The sequence below is a fragment of the Emydura macquarii genome, unplaced genomic scaffold (genome assembly GCF_026122565.2).
Source record: "Emydura macquarii macquarii isolate MOO-44397 ecotype Brisbane River unplaced genomic scaffold, CSIRO-AGI_Emac_v2 contig_75, whole genome shotgun sequence".
Taxonomy (NCBI): domain Eukaryota; kingdom Metazoa; phylum Chordata; order Testudines; family Chelidae; genus Emydura; species Emydura macquarii.
Genome location: NW_027130212.1, coordinates 2,256,563 through 2,276,378, shown reverse-complemented (window position 1 = coordinate 2,276,378; position 19,816 = coordinate 2,256,563). Strand labels below are relative to the sequence as shown.

The window sequence follows — 19,816 nt, the reverse complement described above, 5'->3', positions numbered from 1 at the left end:
GGGGGGATGCAGATGGAGCAATGGAGGAAGGAGTGGTCTCTCCCTGAGACGGGCCCTCTCCAGGCTCACAGATACCACAGCAACCCCTTGCTCCATGGATCCTAGCTGATGGCTATCAACAGCAGGATTCACTGCTCAGCTGGGCAGGATCTGTCTGCTTGGCTGGGCATGATGAGGGTGCCACCCCAGTTCCTAAGTGGGATTGTCAGCGAGTAAAGGAAGAGGAGGGGTTGGGCAGATTGAGTTGCCAGTGGTGTCAGGGGCAGCGCCCTCCCTAGCATCGGAGGTGCCTGGCATCACTCTCTGTTTGGCCGAGGGACAGTCCCTCTGAACATACCGCAAAAATCTGGCAGAGGAAGCACTGAGCCTCCCCTGACAAAGAATGGATTGGGTACAGGGTGCCCTGATAGGGCACCAGAAAGGTCCCCTCTAAGTTCCCCCTGCTAGCAGAATGAAAGGATGTGAAGAAGGGTGGGGTCCTTACAGCCAAATGTGAGATGGTGATGGAGATCAGCTTCCCTAGGATGGAGAGGTGAAACAGGAGGGCAATGTTGGAGAGGATGGGCAGGATGGAGGTGAGGACCACCCATACATCCAGGTCCTCCAGGAGCTCAGTGGGTGCAGCGAGGCTCCACACCTAATTTCCTTTCTCCACTGTTTCCTGGGTGGTGGCCTCCAGTGCCAGAAAAAAACATAGCTTTCCCATACAGTTTGGAGGCCATCATGTTGGCCAAAGGCCCCACTACCCACGCCAATGCCTGCACATAAGCTTTGATGTGGGGTAAATCAACCAGTGAGAGGCAATGGACACCATACCTCTTGGTCAGGGTGGAGAAGAGACCCCAGCTTCTATTGATGTTAAAAGAGGAGCAAGCGACAGCAGTAATGGCAGTGGTGCGTGGAGGGGCTGCGGCAGATTGGGTTATGGGGTGGCAGGCAGGGTCACAGCCACTTACACGTATGCTCTGGGGGCTGAAGAGTGAGCACAGGGGGTGAGGAGCTATGGACAGTGGCAGGGTTGCAGCAGTAGCAGCTGCCACTATAGAAGGAGCTTTCCACGTGGGGCTCTTGCCCTTTTGCCCTATCGTGGCCCTTTTTGCCAACTGAGAGGGCTCCCTTGGTGGCGGTAGGAGTCTTGGCAGTAGAGTCCCTGCGTGTGCCTGCTGCCACTGCTCCAGTGGAGGCATTGATGGTCCCAGTGGTGGTGGTGCTGGTGGGTGCTTCCAGCAGCTGGCTAAGACTCCCCAGTTTATACATTTTCCATATTCCCCCCTTGCCTTCTCTATTACTCCTGCCCCTCCATCTCTCTCTCTCTCACCTAGAAAAGAAAGAAAAAATGTTACAGTCCAGTATTTCCTGATATAGAGACAGTGATATCAGTGCTTTCAGAAAAGGAAGTCTTAGATTCCTATTCTATTCATTTGATATTGAAGAAATGCTCAGAAGGAGACTGTCCCATCGTGGCCCAGGAGTTCAATATAGATTTGTCCAAGTCAGTCCTACCTTACAAGTTTATCTGTAAGTCTTCATTACCTCAGAAGCTACAGTGCTGACTCAGGAACCTGCATCTCAAGTACTTCTGCCTCTTCTTTGGCTTTTTATTGGCCCACATCATTTTTACCAAACTCAGATTAGTCCATTCTGGAAGCAGGGTAGATTGCAGTTTTGTAATCGCTTGATGATTAGCTGGCTTGAGGTTGTTCTTTCCAGAAACAGCTGTGTCCCCGATCTCCTAGCCCTAAGTCTTATTAACCTCCCTATCCAAGGATGTGACAAGAACTTTCTGACCCTGGACAAAATTGGGGGCTCTTTTGAAGACATTAAAGAAAAGGACAATCAACAACATTACAGTATTGCCAGGTCTTATGATTTTTATTATGAATCTTGCAATATTTCTTATTTTTCTTAAAGTCCCACCTCCTAGAGTTATTTGATTATGTGAGAATCTCATTTTAAAAATAAAGTTTCTAGCCCTCATGGTTTTTCAGAGAAAAACTTGAAATCCTTATCCTAAAGGCTGCAAAAACACAAAACAAACTCAACATTTTATTGAAGTGGGATGGAAACTAGTGTCATAGATTAGAAAAGATTCCATATAATCTTCCATGGACACTTATAGTTCTATAGATAAAGTTTATGTTCTGGAGGAATAGTCTCACCTCTATGTATTGATAAAATACTACACAGATCTTATCCAGTGACTGACCTTGACTGCTCAGACAACAGACATTTTTTTCTTACCTTTAAATGCTGTTTCTCTGATGGATGTTTAGTTTCTGTCCCATTTGTGAAATATTTTTTCTCATAGGGGACTTGTTCATTTTGCTTTCTGCATAAAACATTTCACTTTAATTAAGCTTGAGTGCAAGTCCTTTCTTTCCTAAATGTTCTTTCATTCCAGACAGATCACAACATGTTAGTACATTTTATTGTAAGTGCTTTAATATTTGTAGCAGAAGAAATTAACATAAACCTTCAGCCTTTCTGGACTGGCATCTCAAGATTCTATAATTTCATTAGTGGCATGACTGGATTGGCATCAAAATTATTTAATTTCATTGGTTGCTTGTCTGGTCAACAGTACTTAAGTAAGTATCAATTTAAATTGAGAATGACCTTGTCCAATCAGAGAAAGAACATTTGCAAGTTTAAAAAGTCTGTTCTAGTTTTCCTATCCACAGTAGTCCTGGTACTTCACTGTGGGATAGATACATAGTATTCATTTTCTAATACTATCTTATTATCCTACCTATATAATAAAAAGTAACCAAGTACCATACTACATTGAGGACCTTTTGGTCAATAGTGAATTATGATTTTATGACCTATAAAAACAGAGCAATGAAATAATATCCTTTTCTCCCTTTCAAGCTTTCTCCTTCTTCTTAGTAATAACTGTCATCTAAGAATATTCCATGATTAATTAGTGGTTAGTGCTTTAAATGTCAGCTGCTTGTGTCTAAAATGTCAAACTGAAATTTTTCCTCTTCTAGTGACCCATTGGAAGAAGGTCTTTAAGAAATTTAAAATAGTAGACCCTGTAAAGATCAAGGCTTTTTAGTTGTAAGTTTTAGAACATGCATCTCTTTGGGGAAATTGAATTGTTTGTCACGTTATAAATTTAGGAAAATACTCATGCTCTAATTCAAATAACTACTTCTAAATGTTGTGAGCACACAAAGTTTGTAAGGTTAGCTCTGTACTTGGTGAACATTAAGCTTTATACATTTCCTTTAGAAAAGGAATATGAAAGTGGTAGAGGGGGATTATTTTGAGGTTTAACATGATTTTCTTGTAATCTTCAAAAACACAGATTTGCCCTTACCCAAAATGGCTACCATCTTTCATTTCTTGTCAATGGGACTGAAGGCACAGGCTTCCCTCAGCCCAGATGGCCACCATTTCCCTACAGTGTTAGTTGATAAAAGTAAGTCTTTCCTTAGTAAAGGTGGCCACTGCTTCCCAGTGTTTCCAATGATGCAGAAGCCAGCCTGCCCTTCAGTAAAAGGTGGCCCTTTAGTCATTATACATGTGATCCAGGTGTAGGAAAGGGGAATGTGCAAATGCAGGACATGAAACTGTGGTGGTGACTTGGAAGATGAGGGACAGAAAGGAGGAAGGATATGGAGGGTGTAAAGAATATGAGTGGGGACAGTGATGGGGAATGTGGAGGGATCAGGAATGGAGACTGCAGAGTAAAGAGAGACAGGGGGATGTGGTGGGCAGCAGGGAGTTTGTTGGTTATAAGAAAATGAAGCCTTTTTTTAACCCAGTTTTCTGAAATGATAACTGACATGGCTTGCAACTAGACCAGGTTTAGCATGTGGTCAAGTGCACCCATTAACAGCCACAGGTAGTTTTAGGCATAGAGAGAGTGTACATGCTTGGAACAAGAAACTCTGAAGGGAGGGCTTGGTGGGTGAGGAAGGAGACAGGACAGTGACAGAGCAGGGATTTGGAGAGCAATAAAGTGGCAGGTCTCTTACCATAGAAGTTAGAAGAGAGTAACTCTCACCCCCCTCTGAATAGTAGTGGGGGACAGGAGAGCATATTTGTGTCTACATTTAAGGTTGAATTTTCAACCAAAAAGGAAACACTGATACTGGTGGTGGGAATTTACCCTTAAATGTCTTGAGACAGAAGGGGGAAAAAGTCCCACATGGTAGTTTATAATTTTTTACAATCTCATTTTTGGCTTTGACTCATAAGTTTGGAACTCTTATGGCTGGCAGTATTGAGCCAGCTCTAGATGCACTGTGTCAGGGGGCCAAGAAGGAAATCTGAGTTCTAGTCTCAGTTCTTCCACTGGCTGGTGTTACTTCTGTGCACCTCATGGTTCTTGTTATTGGGCAAGGCCTCCTAGTCTCATTCGCTTACTTTAAAAAGCAGCAGGCAAGTATTATCTGCTCCCTTAGTGATACTGCTTTTCCGAAGTAATATCCCAATTCTGGGTAATTGGCTTTGCTCTTTGTAATCACTGGACTTCATTCCCCTCCTAAGCTAGTAATACAACCTAATAGTAATACAACCTAACAGTAATCCTAAGGGGGTTGGACTAGATGACCTCCTGAGGCCCCTTCCAACTCTAATATTCTATGATTCTATGAATATTTTCTCCTGTCTAGCAAATACTTGTGTAAACCAACAGTTAAATGTGTCACATGATCACTGATTCATACTGAAGATAACAGCATATTGCTGCTATTAGTTATTTTTTAGCTCAACTGGTAGAGGTCGGTGCTGTGGACTGATGGGAGGGTCAGTATGGTTCTACAGGATGAAATTCGGTTTTGTAGCATTTCTTTTTAAAACAAGGAAATTACATGGAAAACTGTACAATCTCTTAAAAGAATGTTGAAGTTGCAAAGTCAAATACTGAAGTGTAAGAGAGGCCAAAATTAATATGACTGGAACAACCATAAATCTGCCTGTTGTTTCATATGCATAAAGGTGCAACCTTTAGTTATATAATTACACACTATTTTTCCAACAGAACCTTGTTCAATGCACAAGATGGGTGAGATTCCAAGAATGAACCAGGACTGTGCAGTGATTGAGGCTAGAGAATGCCTATCTCATTTGGTCTGGAAGTTGGAAAGCAGGAGGAGAATGAGACAAAGAAGTGAAGAAGAGAAAGGATAGACTTGTGATTAAGGCAGTTGATTACCATCCAAGAGAAGTTCTTTTATTTAGTCCCTAGCTCTGCAACATAATTCCTTTATGATGCTATACAGGCAAGTTGCCTAAAGCAGAATAACAACTGCAACCAAAGTTAATGGGAGCTGTGGATACTCAGTGCCTCAGGCAATGTGGTCTGAAGGAATGAGTGCACAGCTTTGACTCAGAGTTCATTCTGAGTTCTTATCCTGGCTATGTCACATATTTACTCTGTGACCTTAGATACATTACTCTGTTTTAGTTTTCCCATCTGTAAAATGGGGATATTAATACTCTCCTGTCGCAGGCAAGTTGTGAAAGTAAATCCATTAATGTTTGATGCACTCTGGTATTTCTGAGCACCATAGAAAAGCCCATGAAGAAATTAATAATTCCATGTTCAGTGCAAGGTTTAATTAGTGTGCAGTAACTAAAGTATGGGGTCACATGTAACAAGGAAATTGAACATCTGCCTTATTCTTGAAGCACTATCTATCCTATCTTCTGAATGAGCCAGGAATCCTGTGAAAAATAGTATGTGATCACATAATTAAAAATTGAATGATAATGCACATACAAAAGATGGTGAATTAAGGTTGAACAGACAATGTTGATTTTGGCATTTTCTAATTTAGTGTGCTTGGCTATGCAAACTTAATGTTCTTACAATCTTTTTTTTTTATATGCGACATCTTTATAATTCCCCCACTAACTTCCCACAGAGACACTAAAAGACACTTTTCAGCAAAGGAAACTAAATTAAATATAATTGAAGTTTGCAGTGTAAGCCTTTCTGGAGTTATGATGAGACAGAAAAGTTAGGGATCTTCAAATTTTACTGACACATTTTTTAAACATTGTAATTTTACAGCTCACTTTAATTATTTTCTAAACTTAAAAGAAAAATCCCTACTCTGGGGACAAGAGGTATCATGTAAAATTTTAAGGGGATTTGTTTCTTTTGGGGACGATTTGGTGTGTGCATGCATGCGTGACTTAGAAATCAGGATTTAGTATGAGAAACTGACTTCAGCCCTGCCTTTACAGCAGCTACTAATACTGTATAATACATTGGTGCCCCAGTCTCTATTTAGAATATATAGCATGCAGTTGAGTGGTTCTCACATAGATACCACATTCTGCATTGAGAACTGAGTTGAAAAAATCTGGTTGAAAATGCAATAATATTAGAGACCTGCCACCTTATATACATATTGTATGCCCCTAAACTTTTGACCATGTCTTATCTTCTTCCTGCATGAATGCAAATAGATTTAATAGAAACAGAATTAATTTATTTATGGATAGTTCCATATCTAAAATTTTAACATGAAACTGTTTTGTATTGTTCCAGTGGTCACTGAATTTAATAAAGAGGAAAGATAGATAATGGGTGAAATTCTTCACCAATTTGCTCCACATGAAATCATGTTGACTTCATTGGGGTTACACCAAGGGTAAGACTATAGAGTTTGTTCCAAAATAAACAGCAAATGTTTAGAGTATATACATTTGTTAGCTTGATCAAATATATTTGACACTGGTGTATGTGTCGCCATTATAACCACGTGTGTTTGCCTTAAAAAAGGTGGTATGGTATTATAGCAATAGACAGTAGTGACCACTAAAGTTAAAAGTTCCAAAACTATTTCCATGATTATTTCTCTTTTCTCACACATTAGTTTCTAAACAAGTCATCTATCAGACTAACATTTTTAATGCTGAGTCTTTTCTTCAAGATAATTTTTTTGTTTTTGCATGGGGATACTGAGCAAAATCTTTTCTGAGATTTTTAAGTTATGAAAACATACAATTGCACTTGTCACTGTAAATATAATGTATTTAATGTTACTTAAGTGGGACATGCTGAATTGAGATGTACTTTATTGAGATACCTCTCAGGAAAGTAAGTTACCCTAATGATAGTATAAATCAGTGGTTCTCAACCCACGGCCCGCAGGCCATTTACAGCCCAATCAGCACACAGCTGCAGCCCATGTGACATCATCAGGACCATACAGGTAGTATATATATTGTGTGGATACACAATACAATACACAGTACACAAATAATACACAATATTGTGTGGGCACACATAACACATAGAGAGCTGCATATGCAGCCCACAATGGTAAATAGGTATAGAGAGAACCACTAGTATAAATAAATAGGAAAAAAAAATGAAATAAGATGCGTGACCATCATTATCTTAATCACTTTGTTTATATGTTGTATTCGTTTCCTGCAACCTTTGTCTATTTAGTATATTTGTTGTTTCTCTTTTTAAAATATGCTTTTTGGGGCAGGAGATGTGTTTTTACAGCACCAAGTTCAATGGGACTTGTATTCTGACTGAGGCGTTAGCACACAGCTGCAATATAAAACCACAATAATTTAGCAGAAGTAAAGGTTCTGGTCCTGGAATGTGGTCTGTGCATGTGGACCCTTGCATCCATGGAGATCCCTATTGGGCAAGAGTCCACCTTCACCGATCTCTTTGGGATCGGGACCCCAGTTTGGAGAAAATTGTTTCAATATTTTTCCCCTTATAAAGGTTTAAATTTAGCAGGCTAAAATCTTTTTTTTTTTCCCTCCTCTGCTTTAGACTGATTCAAAATTAATGTAGTATAGGACATTGATCTCTCTTAATATCTGAGTGACATCAGGGCATGTCTACACTACAGATGAAACCATGGCGCAGCTGCAGTACCATACTGTAGACACTTCCTACATCAACAAAAGGTCTTTTTTCTGTCAATATAAATAATTCATCTTCCCAAGTAGCACTAACTAGGTTGATGAAATAATTATTCCATTGACCTAGCCACATCTATCTTGGGGGCTAGTTTGTCTTAACTGCAGTACTCAACCTTGTGAAATTTTCACATCTCTGAGGGAGGTAGGTAGTTTGATTTAAATTTTAAATGTAGAGCAGGCCTCAAATTTAGGATCGTTTCAGTATCAATGTTTTAAGGCAAAAGTACAAAGGAGTGGAAGTAAGGTTGAGATTTCAACTTGAAAATTTCATCTCTGGACTCATGACTGCATGATTTCTCTACCGTCATATTTTATTAATACTATTTGTTTGATTGTTTGTTTATTTTTCATGATATATATTTAACTTGGTAATAATGGAAGGTCTGTGTTATAATCTGACCTACATTGTTTTGAAAAATAAGTCCCATTCTGCAGTTAGTTTAGCTGTGTTGTCCCATGGATTTTGAAATTGTGCTGCTGATAATCCAAACTGAGTAAATATGAATTAAGTTTTAAAACAAAAAAGATTTTAAAATAGACTGGTATATAATGTTTTTGATGCAGAATGAGTAATGCAATTTATACTTTTAACAGTACAGCCTCAGATAATACATCTTAAAAATGAAACCACATTTGAGAATGGTCAAACAACCCTGGTATGTGAGGCAGAAGGAGAACCTGTCCCAGAAATTACTTGGAAAAGAGCCATCGATGGAATAACTTTCTCTGAAGGTGACAAGGTAAAACAGCTGTTAATGTATGTTTCTACAGGATTAGACATAAAAAGTCTAAATATGTATTGTATCGCAAAGCCTCTTTTTTATAAGTAGAAAACTAATGCAGAAAAAAGATTAATAGACTTCTGTTAGAATTGGAGGATGCTTTATGTTTACAAGGTAATAGCACTGTGGCATGAAACTCCTAATGTTTTAAATAGAAAAAAATGAAAATATGAAACAAAGTAAGCTGTCAAATTACTAAAGGGTAATTGTCAAAATTTAGGGCTAAACTTTTTAAAGGTGTCCCCTTATTTTGGGTTCTCTAATTTCTTGGTGCCTATCTTGAGACATGTAGAACCCAATTTTTTGAGTACTGATCTCCCACACCTTCCATTGACCCTAGATGGAGCTGTAGATGCCCAAGCCATAAATTGGGGACCCAAAAATCGAGGCAGCCAAAATGAAGGACATTTTTGAAAACTTTGGCCTAAACCTTTTGGACCTTTCCTTTATTTTTCTTTTCTGTTCTTCTCTCACCTCATTTTTTCTCTTTTGCTCCCAACTTTCCTTCATATAAATCAGAAAGACTCTTCACCCTACTATAACTGCAGTACATTTATTTTTATAAAGTTTTATTTCACAACTGAAGGGGGTGAGAAAAGATAAGATTCTTCTGATATAAACAAAAACATAAAGATATGACAGTTATTGGGGGAACAAGAACTGTACTGGAGGGGAGTGATGAAGGGCATAGAAGTATTAGAAAAACAGCACAATTTTGCCCCTAACCAAGTCAACAGCAAGACTCCCACTGATTGCAATACGAACAGAAGCCGGGCCACAGGAGGGGAGTGAGTCAGATATTTAACAATTTCCCTTTCAGTGGTTTCACAACGCTGTTTGCTTTCTGGTATATTTTTCCTTTTTTCATGTACATTTTGGAGTTTCTCTGTTTCATTTGAAGGGAGTGAGATGGCATATTGATTGGTGGCAAAAATGAGAATATTGAGTACAGGAAGCAGAGCAGATGGATTGTAGTAGCCAATCAGGTTAAAGATATTTCCATATTCATAGTACCGTTATTGAAAAATAACTGTACAGTGATTCTGCCAGACAGTCACCCAGAACCAAACAGGGTACAGGGAATTACTGAATGGAAGGAAAATGTACATTTTTGCCCCATCAAGGGTCTGATCTAAAGTGAAAGGAAAATAATGGAAATACCTCCATTGACTTCAGGTGAGCTTTGCATGAGACCATCCCTTTACTCCTTGGACTCTGATTGGATGAGATATTTCCATTTCAATATAACCGTATAAATGAATATTTGCACTCAGACACACGTAATTTTATATCACAATCTTTGCAAGCAGTGTAAATTAAAACAGAAGTGAAAGACTGAGTGAAATAGTTTGGGTCAAATATTGCCTATGATAACATCCTTCTATTGGGCATACAAAGGGCGAAATTTGGCTTAAAGAATGTAAAATGCACCTTTTTCTTCTGGTGTTGGACTGTACCTTAGTATAGTTTTGCCATATAAATCAGTGAACACAAGTAAATTCCAGGAATAGTTTGATAACTTTTTGTGCAGTCTGGACCTAAGTATTGTTCTATAGTTCATACAGTTTTATACATTCAATACATTGTGTGGAAATTTAAAGCCTCTCCTTGTGTCAGTATTGATCCATGTTGAGCCTCTCTTTTTTGGATTGTGCATCAACCTAAAATGGTAGTGATGAGCAAACTACATATTCACTGTAGCTGCCTTGACGCACTGTACATAAAAGGTCAAAAGAAATTAGAATCGATAGGGTTATACACTTGCCTTTTGGTCTTACCACTGAATGTCCCTCTTACTTCATTCATTGCTCATCTGGACAATATTTGATGGGGCAGAGAATAAGTCACTAGCCTGAAAGCTTGGCTGTTCAGTTTTGAGTTTACTTATACCAGCTCACTTGTACCTGAACCTTATCACAGTGGCATGGTGGAAACTTCATGTTCTCTCTGTATCTGTTTATATTTACATTCAGATTGTATCCTGAAAAAGAATATTTTTTTAAAAAGACCTTTTATAGATACATTAGTTTTAACACCAAAATGAAACATTATGATCAGCAATTCTTACCTGCATAGCACAGATTATATAATGTCTCCAATAATTTCTTCATTGAGCCCAATAATTTATTGTTGAGCTTTGTGGGTATTTATTTAGTCTGTTCGGGGAACTACCTGCACTGTAAGTGCGGTGAGCCTTCCCTGTCACCATTCTCTAATGGCTAAAAACTAATATTAGAACACATTGCCCCAATGGATATTATAACTTCAGAAGTAAAGTTCTAATTCCTTTGAAAAAAATATGTACATATATATAAGTAGAAGCCACTTATGAGATTGTCACTAGTTTTAAATTTAGCACATTTTTTGGCATAGACTGCTACGGTATAATCACTACCATAGCTTTAAGCACATCAGCTCCACATTGACAAATTATGGGCACAAGTATCCCATTACATTTATCTCTCATTGAAAGACTCTAGTTAATGTGTCTCAATTGTCTCATCTTGCTAGCAAGTAGGACATTGTGGCTGCTAGCTTTCTTTCAAGCTAGCTATTTCCTTCCTTTGGAAATGATAGAAGTATTATATCATTAGCCAGTTTAGCCTGTACTAGAAAAGAAATACATTTGGCTACAGACTAAAGTCTCTCAATAGACAGTATCACTTTTCCATCGGTAATATTTGTCAGACAAGTCAGCTGTTTCTCATTTAAAAAAGAATGGAAAGATGCCACTGTTTCTAGCTTTTTTTCACCAAATTTGTGTGTCAACACACATGTATAATGAGTGAGATTAAAGGACTTCTGGGCTACAAAATCAACCCGATATGTGCTAGAATGTGACTCTTGGGCAGTAGTTCTTAATTTCCTCTACTCGTTCTCCTTCATGCTATTAGATAAGCTAAAAGTGAATGAGGAAATGTAGTTTCAATATTTTTTCCTTACCAGTAATAGTAATAGGAATAATAATGGTGCATGCTATATATTTTTGTTATTTCTGGATCTGGTACCCTCCTCTCTGTCAGAATCTAAACTTTAAAGAAAATATTATTAAGTGGAGTTTTTTTTAATTAGGTCCACTATTCTGCCACTGATGGAATTTCGACTGCCATGCAGCAGTTTTTCCAATCTGATTGAATTCTCTAATTGAGAAGGAACAATTGAAAATGAATTAAAAATATGATGGTTGCTCAGAATTTCTCATTTAGATTAATCATCTCTTTGAAAATATAAAAAATTCTTGTTCAGTATTCCCAAACCAAATCTAGTTTCCAAAAGTTTCTGAATTTGGGGAAACTTACAACTGTAAGTACCATCAATAATATCAATTTAGAAGTTGGAGTATAAAATATATAACTGGGAAGCATACTAATATTAAAATTGCAGATAACATGAGTGTTGTATAGATGATATAAATAGTGTGTTAAATAATTGATATTTTAGAATAATCTATGTGAACATTTAGGACCTAATCCAAAGCCCATGGATGATAATGAAAAGAACTATTGAGTTAAATGAATGTTGGATCAGGCTCTTGTTTAAGTAGATAAGGCTATATAATTGCCAATGAACGTCCTTAACCATGTTTGTGTTCAAATCATCAAAAGCAGCATTAGAGTTGACAATGAATTTGGTCTTTATAAATATATTGTTAAGCTGCAAGAGCTGATAAGTGAAAAATCTACTTCTCCAGGGTTTATTGCAAGCTTTTGCTGCCCGTTTAACTTGGTCCAATTTTGTCATTACTGTGCCAAAGCCTTATAAAATAAGTAGCTAACTTACTCACGTGATACCTTTTTTATTTTACATGAAAATGTTTAATTGAATTTTTCAAAGTATATAAGCAAGACTGCTACAATTACTATGAAAGCAAAATAGATATGTATGTTATACAGTACCATTATAATGTACTGGAAAACCAAATGTGGTCCCTTTTTAACTCCTCAGCTTTATAGCTGACTACCCATTCAAGAGGCCCCTTTAAGGTATGTGTGGGGAAGCAGTGGTGAGGCTTGTGATGCCCATGTGTGGCCTGTAGTTTATCTAAGGGAACTCTTCAGGTGATGCCCAAGACGTACATTACAGTCGTAGTTGGAGGGAGCCAGGACAAAAATCCAGTCATGGAAATCACACAAGGAAATAAAATGGGCTTATCCTATAAAACCAAACCAAAACTGTATCTGCATTACAGGTGCACTAGAATGCATTATTATTTAAGGAAGGAATTAAGGAAGATCATTGTTCATGATTAAATTGTGTTATGATCTGGTAAAATATGTGCAGCAGCAGGTAAGCACAACAGGGGTAATTTATAGTGCTTCTGGTAGTCTTAGAAATCCCCGACTTTTGAATGTGTTTGTTATTTGATTAACTCTGTTATTTCCACTGTTTGGCCAACACAGTTCATCAATTTATAGAATTTTAAGTTCAGAATGGAACCATTATAGTCATTTACTCCAACCTCCTGCTAATACAAGTCATAGAATTTCACTCAGTGATTCCTGCATCTAGCCCAAGAGGCTGCAGTTGAAGTGGAGCATTTTTTTTAAAAAGAAAGACATCAGTTTTTTCTTTGAAAGATTCCATGTGATGGAAAATTTATCACATCCCTTGGTAAGCTTGCCAATGATAAGTTACCCCCCAACATGTTCATCTTATTTTTAGTTTGAATTTGGCTTACTTCAACTTTCAGCCATTGAATCAAGTTACGGCTTTATCTGCTAAAATAAAGAGCTCTCTACAATCAGGTATCTTCTCCCTTTGTAACTGATTAATTTGCCTCTAAACCTTCTCTTTAATAGGCTATATAGATGAAGTTTAGTGTAAGGCATATTTTGCAGACAAGTTATTCTAATAACTCTTTTCCAAACACTGTACAGTTTTTCAACATCCTTTTGAAAATGTGGACACCAGACCTGGCCACACTATTCCAGTAGTGGTCTCCCAATGCCATATACAGATATTTCTCTTAATGCATCCAAGGATCATATTAGCCCCCTTTGCCACAGTGCCACACTGGGACCTCATGTTCAGTTGGTTTCATGAATTTAGCTAAGATCCTTAAGAAAAAAAGAAAGAAAGACTCACCAACCTATTACAAAACAATCCTATTTGTATATATTCACAGAATCTGTCAGACTTCAAAGATATGGAGACAGTCCAAACAATATCCCTGTCTTGAATTAACTAGCTTAAATATCCTAGAGATTTGTCAGTTTACAACATATACTAATAGTTAAATATTGTTTATTTCCAAAAATGTTTTTGTTTTTGTAAATTTGGAATTAAATCATGTGTTATGCATACAAAAATGATTACATAAACCAAGGGTTATTCAGAAGTAATCTCACTTTCATATTAAAGGCCTTGAAAATTTAAAATATTTACAGCTCATATTACAGTTATGTTACATGGTAAAACAATGGACGCTATCTTCTTTGATAGTTCTGCAGAATGAACAAAGATGAACACAAGCTGCATACAGTACAGTAAAAACCCCAAATCCTACTTTTATACTTGAGATTTGGCTGAAAGATGGCAGAATTGTATACACTTATTTTGGGTTTAGGCTTGAGGATAGCTTTGTAACACTGTAGGATTCTCTGGATTTGTTATTGGAGTTGGGACCAGATGTTGGCAAAGTGGAAATTACACCTTTGTTATGGACTAACCATTACCCCCTCTATTTGAAGTCAAGACATTGACTTGTTTTGATGAATTGACCTCAGAGTATAATGGGTCATTGAATTTCCAGGCAGCCTGGAGAGAGAGAGTACTGAGCACTCATTTTATGTTTTGATAGCACTTGGTACAAATAATGTATCCCTGAATGTCTTCTCCTAGATTTATTCTAATAGATCACCTTACTTTGTAGAAGATGTTTGACAAAAAGAAGTGATGCCAAATATGCTAGAGCATCGGTTGCAAATGTTTCATGCTGAGTGCAAACAAACAATGTGGCATAAAGAGTTTTTGAAGTCTTAACCTATCCCACTTTCTGCACAGCCATAGCATGCTGCCTTCACCATCATCATCATAACATCTGTGAAAGCAGAACTGTTTCAGCAGATGTTTAGTTAATCTGGATTCCTGACACTCCTGAATTATGCTTTTATCTCTCTTAAGAATGCTACATTGTACATTACATTGCTCAGATCCAGACCGAGCAGTCAACTATGATAAAGGCAAGTCAATATCTTGAGGAGCAAAGGCTGAGTTTATTTAATATTGGCTAATTTGACAGTTTAAATTTCTGAAAGTTTCAAGAGTGCCCTCATTACAACCTGTGAATGTCATCCAAGTCCTTTCTGGCTCACCAACAGCAATAGTGGAGTATTTGAGTCAACTGAGAGCTGAAATGAGCAACTGCTCCTTCTGGGATTACAGAGTCCTGGTTTCCTTTAAGAAAGCTACTGTGTCATGTCTGCTCAAAATCATCTTTTGATGCTGACAATCTTGCTAACTTTGATATGTCCAGAATGTTATTTTGGAGAAAAAAATCATTAAAAGGTTGTAGCTGGCTTCTCTAGAGTTTCTGTGGTCCTCCTACCTCCTTCTACCAGAGTCTCCCTATGCAAGATGGGCATGTATATAAGCTGTTCATAGTTTTCAAGTTCTCTTTTATCTTTAATGCTTTTGTTCTAAATAAATAATTTGCTATATGAAGGCTGGCTGGTCAGTGGTAAGCCCTATCATAGACCTTGGGAGATAATAGGATCACAAATGCTGAAATAACCTCAGGCTTGCTAAGGTGATCACAGTGAAGGGTGGGAGAAATTGCAGCCGACATCCCCATTCTAGAGGGAGAGGAATGTGGGTTTCCATCCCAAGACAGATGACAACTTGAGTCTGGAGACTTGGGTGGGGGTTCCCTCAAGAAAGCCATAAAAGAGTCAGAAATGCACTAACCCCAAAACTGTGACAAAACTAACTTGATGTTGATAAATTGAAGAAGGTTCAGAAAAGAGTCAAAAGAACAATTAAAGGCTTTTGGAAGACATGCCTTGTAGTGAAAGACTCATGGAGCTCAATCCATTTAGCTTATCATGATAACATTAAGGAAAGATTTCATCACTATTTCTAAGTACCTGCTGTGGGATAGCCACAGTCTCCTTTGGCAGTGGGGACTGTGGTAACTCTGCCCCACTCTGGACAAGTCTTTTGTCCTTTCCACTCGGCACCTCTTTAGCAGAGCCTTTGGGGTGCCAGGCTTAATTCTGGCCTGAGGGGTGCCCTTCAACCTCATGGGACGGCAGGTAGTTCCAGGCGGTGTATATCCCAGGCCCCGGGAGCTACCTTTCTATGGCTCCTGCACAGGGCTGTAGAGGTGGTGGTAAAGCCCTGGAGGATCAGAGCCGAACTGGTCCTTCCAGCAGGCCAGGGCCAGGGATTTTCCTTCTCTGCCTCTCTGGATGCAGAGAGGCACTTTCTCCTAGTCTGGGGGAGTCTCTCCTCCTGTCACCACCACTCACTCCCTGCCCCAGTGGGGCAGCATTATCAATTTCCTGGTTCAGTGAGCTGTGAAATTGACAAGGCTGCCCAGCTCCTGGTGGAAGTGGGAGTGTGGAAGTGAGGACCGAAAAGCCGGGGCAGCTGAACCCTGTTCCCCGGGGGTGAAAAGCCCTGGGTGGCTTCTCCCAGCTCGCATCAGGGAATGGGGAGGAGAGAAGCCTTGGCGGCTTCCTCCATACCCCACAGGGAATGGGGGGTGGAGGGAGGGGTAGCCCCCTGGGAGCCCAGGAGTCTGTGGGGCAGTGTGGGGCTGCCAGCATCCCTAGTGAGAATGTGCACCACCAACCCAACCAGGGTAGTATGAACATGAACCATTGCAGTATTTACTGCAGTGGCTGTAAGTCAATCTAATATAAGTCAACTTTTGTTTCTAGTGTAGATGTATCCCCAGAGACAAACAAAATCATTACTAAATCAGGCACAGCAGGGCTTTAAACCTGAGTCTCCCTTATCACCAGTTAATGCTCTAACCACTGGGCTCTTTTCAGAGGTTTGTGGATCTCTCATTCTTCTCATAAAAATGTTATTTATTTGGAACCATCCCTAATTTAACTTATTGTTTGACATGATATCTCCACTTACATGAATACAAAGTTTACATTATGTTAATACATTATGAAAACGAATGGATATGTTCTGTCTAGTTGTATTTCAAGTTTAGAAATGTCAGCCATTTAATCCTTCTGCTAATGTGCTAAATACACAAGAAATGGATACTGTTAACTACTTTTTATAAGTTGTAATATTTTATTTAATGTTTTCAATAAAGTTCTAGAAGCTTGTAAATGACATTTCTTTCTCTGTGTTATATGCAGTTGTGTATATGTTGTTGTGTTCATGTTGGTCCCAGGATATTAGAGAGACAAGGTGGGTGAGGTAATATCTGTTATTGTGCCAAATTCTCTTGCTGAGAGAAACAAACTTTCAAGTTTACACAAAACTCTTCCTTAGGATATGTCTACACTACAAAATTATGTTAGCCTAAGTTACATCAACGTACAGCCATTGCAAGAGACAACTGTGCCTGCTGATAGTAGGGGTCAGAGTGAGGGCAGCATGTGACCTGGCATGTGCCCCCCCACGTTGCCTCTGGCCACCGCACTAATTAAATCACTTTTGCATGTCCACACTTTGTTCCTTATGTCAGTGATGCACCAGGAGCTCTTGCACTAATTTAACTGTCAGTGTGGGGCATTGTGGTATGGATTCTGAAAGGCAGCAGCAGTTGATGTAAGCAGTGTATACACTGGCACTACATTGACCTAACTACGTTGACCTAAGCACTATGTTTATCAGGGAGTTATTAAGTTGGTATATGAACTGAATTACATAAGCGATAGTTGCTACCGAGTTAGGTTGATATAAACTGCCTTATGCTGACATAATGCCGTAGTGTAGACCAGTAGAAAATGTATTCAGTGTCACAGATAAATACAAGGTGGAACAGATTGTTTAGCATAAATAGTCAACACATATTTCAAGGGCCCATTCAGGTGAAGTGGCCAGTTAACACTTCTCCAGTCATGGGGAGTAAAGAAGGAGAGAGAAGCAAAAAAGGGGGAAGTAGGGGTTTGTGGGTTATACATTGTTGTAATAAGCCACATATCCAGTGTGTCTATTCATGGTTTTTAGTGTCTAGCAAAATTATGAATTTAAGCTCCCAGGCTTGTCATTTGAAGGAGTTGTGCAGGTTTCCTTTGAGGATGAAAATTGAGAGGTCAGATATAGAGTGATAATTTTGTGAAAAGTGTTCACTTACCAGTGATACAGTGTATTTGTCTTTTATCATTTTTCTCTGTGAGTTCATTTAAGAGCCTAATCATTGCATCATTTCACTCAGATAGTTTTTTTGGGGCAGGATTTAGTGCACTGGATGAGTTACACCACATGTTGTGACGGGCATGTGTAGAACCAATGGATCATGTTGTGGTGGGGGGTGTTGATCATTGTAGCAGTGGAGATATGTCTGCAGGTTTTGTGTCAATTGTTCTGGCAGGGTTTGGGGCTATTTTGAGTTGGCGAGTCCTGGTCTGTGGGGAGCTTGCTTCTGATGATGAGCTTGCAGAGGTTGGGGAGATTGGCTGAAGACAAGAAGATTAGGTTCAGGAAAGATTTCTTTCAGAATGGGATCCCCATTGAGTATAGGTTGTAATAGTTTAATAATACCCTGTATGGGTTCCAGCGTGGAGTGGTAGGTGATAACTCGAGTGCATAATCGGTGTATGCTATTTCTGTATTGAAGCAGATTTTCTCAGAGTATTTGGATGGCTCATTCCATGATGCAATCTACTTCTCTGGTGAACTGCCCTTGTTTGAAGAAGGCAGTTTTAAGTGTGTTAAGATGTATATGCCGGACTTTCTCCTTGTAGCATATTTTGTGGTATCTGAGTTCCTGGTTGTAGATGAAGTATTTCTTAGTGTGTTTGTGGTGGCTACTGGATCTAAGAAGGTAGGATTGATGAGCTGTGGATTTCTTGTATATCGTTGTCTGTAGGGCTCCATTCCTGGAGTTGATTGAGATTCCAGGAGGTTGATGTTAGAGTGGGAGTGTTCTAGAGAGAGTCTAATAGATGACTTGTGGTTGTGGAAATCTATGAGAAACCATGGCACCAGGACCCACCACATGGATACTATATGACACCCCAATCATCTTTTTTTTCAAGACTTCCCCTAACCAGAGCTGAATTATATGTATTCTCAAAGGAACTGAATTTCTATCACACCACAGAACCTTATACCATACTAACATGTGCAGAACTAGAAGAATTGTTCCCCAACAATCAATTTCAATAACCAACTCAAAGCGACACCAATTCATGTCAGAACAACAAATTGAAAACCTGTAGACATATTGCCACTACTATGATGATCACCCCCACCCCTACAACACACCTTTCAAGATCCATGGTTCCTACACATTCTATCACAACATGAACCCTCCCACCTTGCAGGATCCTAGAGCCTGGTTAAAGCCTGAATTTGAATGTCTACAATGCCCCTTAGCCCAAGCCCCACAAGCCGAAGTCACCTGGCATGCAGCAGCCATGGGTTTTTAATTGCAATGTAGACATACTCTCTAGTATATTTTCCAGATCTGAAGTAGAACTGTGTAAGCTCGAAAACTTCTGTCTCTCACCAACAGAAGTTGTTCCAATAGAAAGTATTACTTCACCCACCTTGTCTCTTTAATTTCTTTCCCTACAAATATAGTTTTTTCTCACTTACCCTTCACTGATGATTTTCATTCTGTTACACTAACAGAAATTGAAATTAACAGGTTTTCATTTTTAAGCTTTTTTATGAACCAGCATCTCCTGTCATGTCAATAAAGCTTGGAGAAGAATTTTAGTTAACTGCTGCAAAAACACAATAGCATAAAGTATTGGTTTGTGGACTTCTGTGTAAACAGCAACTATCTTATGTTCCAGTGATTTTGATATAATTTTCCAATAGCTGTTGTTTCTTTTACTAAGGATTGATATTTTTTCTGAAAATGCATTCAGCAGCTGCAGTCATACACTGATAGGATAGGAGACAGGAGGTAGTGTACTGAAAGGTATCACCCAGAAAGTTCTGAAATGTGTTGTCTTTCAGGGTTTTACCTTCTGTAG

General features: G+C 38.8%; 1 protein-coding gene across 6 annotated transcripts in view; it reads left to right on the top strand.

Moving 5' to 3' along the window:
* Window positions 1–19,816, top strand: part of NCAM2 (neural cell adhesion molecule 2) — a 503,301-nt gene that overhangs the window by 311,703 nt on the left and 171,782 nt on the right. For all 6 annotated transcript variants that reach the window (XM_067543086.1, XM_067543105.1, XM_067543094.1 and 3 more), the window contains exon 8: window positions 8,509–8,654. In XM_067543086.1, coding sequence (XP_067399187.1) covers window positions 8,509–8,654 — 146 coding nt within the window. The remainder of the gene's footprint in view (window positions 1–8,508; window positions 8,655–19,816) is intronic.